Source organism: Cebus imitator, unplaced genomic scaffold (genome assembly GCF_001604975.1).
Source record: "Cebus imitator isolate Cc_AM_T3 unplaced genomic scaffold, Cebus_imitator-1.0 Scaffold91, whole genome shotgun sequence".
Classification (NCBI taxonomy): Eukaryota; Metazoa; Chordata; class Mammalia; order Primates; family Cebidae; genus Cebus; species Cebus imitator.
The window spans coordinates 2,384,084-2,386,864 of NW_016107406.1; the positions used below are offsets into that span (position 1 = coordinate 2,384,084).

Consider the following 2,781-nt stretch of genomic DNA (forward strand, 5'->3'; position numbering starts at 1 on the left):
TGCAGTGGCACAATCTCAACCAACTGCAACCTCTGCCTCCTGGGATCAAGCAATTTTCCTGCTTCAGCCTCCCAAGTAGCTGGGGCTATAGGCACGCGCCACCATGAGTGGCTAGTTTTTTTGTATTTTTAGTAATAGATGGGGTTTCACCATATTGGCCAGGCTGGTCTTGAACTCTGGATCTGCCCGCCTTGGCCTCCCAAAGTGCTGAGATTACAGGCTTGAGCCACTGTGCCTGGCCTTGACTGAATATTTGATATTAAGAAATTGTTTTTAAAAACTTAGGCATGACAGTAGTATTGTGGCTATGTTGTTTTTTTTTTAACAAATAGTCTTCTGTATCTTCCAAAGATATATTCTGAAGTATTTATGGAGGATATTATGTGTTGTGTCTGGGATTTGCTTCAAAATAAATCATTGGGAAGGAGGACATCTAAATGAAACAAGAATTGGCTATGTAATAATAATTGTTGAGGCCGGACGTGGTGGCTCACGCCCATAATCCCAACACTTTGGGAGGCCAAGATGGTCAGATTATGAGGTCAAGAGTTCGAGACCAGCCTAGCCAACATAAACCCCGTTTCTACTAAAAATACAAAAATTAGCCGAATGTGGTAGCATGTGTCTGTAGTCCTCAGCTACTCGGGAGGCTGAGGCAGGAGAATCACTTGAACCCAGGAGGCAAAGGTTACAGTGAGCCGAGATGACGCCATTGCACTCCAGTCTGGATGACAGAGTGAGACTCTGTCTCAAAAAAAAAAATTGTTGAAGCCTTATGATGGGGATAGGAGTTCATTATACTGTTCATTCTGCTTATATACATGTTTAAAATCCAATTATTTCAGCACCAAGCTGTGATTAAGGAAAGAATAGCTTTGTAATTTTAAGGAAGAGCAAAGAGATGAGTACTCAGCATTTCTTTCCCAGTGTTCCTGCTGATTTGTCACGTGGATGTAAGACAAATTCCGTTTTACTTATATGCCTCCTTATAAGAGGTCTTCCTGTGGCCTACAGCAAGGTAGGTGCTTGGAGAGATTATTTCCCATTCCCAAGTTGTTAAGCAATCTTATTTGCCTTCCTCACAGATTTCGATGGGGTCCTCTATCATATTTCAAATCCTAATGGAGACAAAACAAAAGTGATGGTCAGTATTTCTTTGAAATTCTACAAGGAACTTCAGGCACATGGTGCTGATGAGGTAAGATCTACATCATTTTCCTTAGGCCTTTTGTTTTCTCACCTTTTATTGGCAGCTTGCCATTCATGGACGATCCATGGCACTAAATCACCCCGGCTGGACAATATGCTCACCTAACTAGGGGCTCTTGACTTGATTGCTGTAATGAATTAAGTGTGTTCCCAGAAAAGGTTTTGACTCTTTGCTTGCTTGCTTTAAAACAGTGGAAACAAAAACAGCTTTAGTTCTCCAAAAACAGCAAAGAATACTTTTCCTTCATCAGTACAAAAATAGCTGTTGCAAGAATTAGGTTCTGTTCTATTTTTGTAATATTATCAAGGCAGATAGATAACTTCTGGCTTGCTCAAGCTTTATAATCTCAGGTTCTCATTCTGGAAATTTAGGCACAAATAGCTGTCTTTTGACATTTTTAATTTAATGTTCTTTAAAGCTAGCCTCTTTATCTCTTCTTCTTTATAACTACCTAAGGGGCAATAAGAAGGGATGTCCAGACACCAGACATTACGAAACTTTGGTGGCCATGCTTTGTTCACTGGCTTCTTTGAATAGTTAAGTAGCAGGTTTGGTTCCTGTTGAACTGTATTTGCTCTGGGGAGAGCCATTTATGGAAGAAAGAAAATGCTATTACAGCAGCTTGTGCACGTTGTGGTTGGGTCTCAAAGCAGGAAATGTGACTCAGTTCCTGAATCAGTTTTCAAATTTCGTACTGTTAACAAACTAGGTTCTCCTTCATCTGTTAAATGAAGATGTAGCCATAGCTGCTTTCTTTCTGAGGAGTAGCTTTTGAATTATATAAAATTTATATAATTAAAAAAATGGTTTATAAAGGAATATGACCAAAAGCTTGATTAATTTTTTAGCATGAAAACTAAAATTGGCCTTACTTTAATACGAAGAGCCATAGGTTGCTTCCCTTAGTTATTCAAATGCAATTGATTTACTCATAAATTCAAAGAAATAAGAAACATTTAGAGAATTTGGAATACAGTTTACTTTACTGGAGAAAGAAAAGCTTCAGGAAGAAGACTTTATCCCTAAAAGCTTACAAAGAATTGTTTCGCAAAAGATAGTGAGTGACTGACACCTCTTTACCAGATAAAGAGTTAAAGAAAACAAATGGCTGTTAAAGCAGCCCAGCTTGCTCGCTCGCTACCTCTCTCTCTCTCTCTCTCTCTCTCTCTCTCTCTGTGTGTGTGTGTGTGTGTGTGTGTGTGTGTGTGTGTGTGTGTGTGTGTGTGTGTGTGTTGGAGTGTGTGTTGGAGTCTCACTCTGTTGCCCAGGCTGGACTGTAGTGGCGCCATCTCGGCTCACTGCAACCTCCACTTCCCTGGTTCAAGCAGTTCTCCTGCCTCAGCCTCCTGAGTAGCTGGAATTACAGACACACACCACTACACCCAGCTAATTTTTGCATTTTTCATAGAGATGGGGTTTCCTCATGTTGGCTGGGCTGCTCCCGAGCTTCTGACCTCAGGTGATCCGCCTCCCTTGGCCTCCCAAAGTGCTGGGATTGCAGGCTTGAGCCACAGCGCCCAGTTGTTGTCATTGTTGTTTCTTGTTTTTTTGTTTGGTTGGTTTTGTTTGGG

The 2,781-nt window shown here is 41.0% G+C and overlaps 1 protein-coding gene across 4 annotated transcripts in view; it reads left to right on the plus strand.

The window, feature by feature from the left end:
- Positions 1-2,781, plus strand: part of ARPC2 (actin related protein 2/3 complex subunit 2) — a 38,479-nt gene that overhangs the window by 12,160 nt on the left and 23,538 nt on the right. For all 4 annotated transcript variants that reach the window (XM_037740815.1, XM_017535119.2, XM_017535121.1 and 1 more), the window contains one exon: positions 1,086-1,198. In XM_037740815.1, the coding sequence (XP_037596743.1) occupies positions 1,086-1,198 (113 nt within the window). The remainder of the gene's footprint in view (positions 1-1,085; positions 1,199-2,781) is intronic.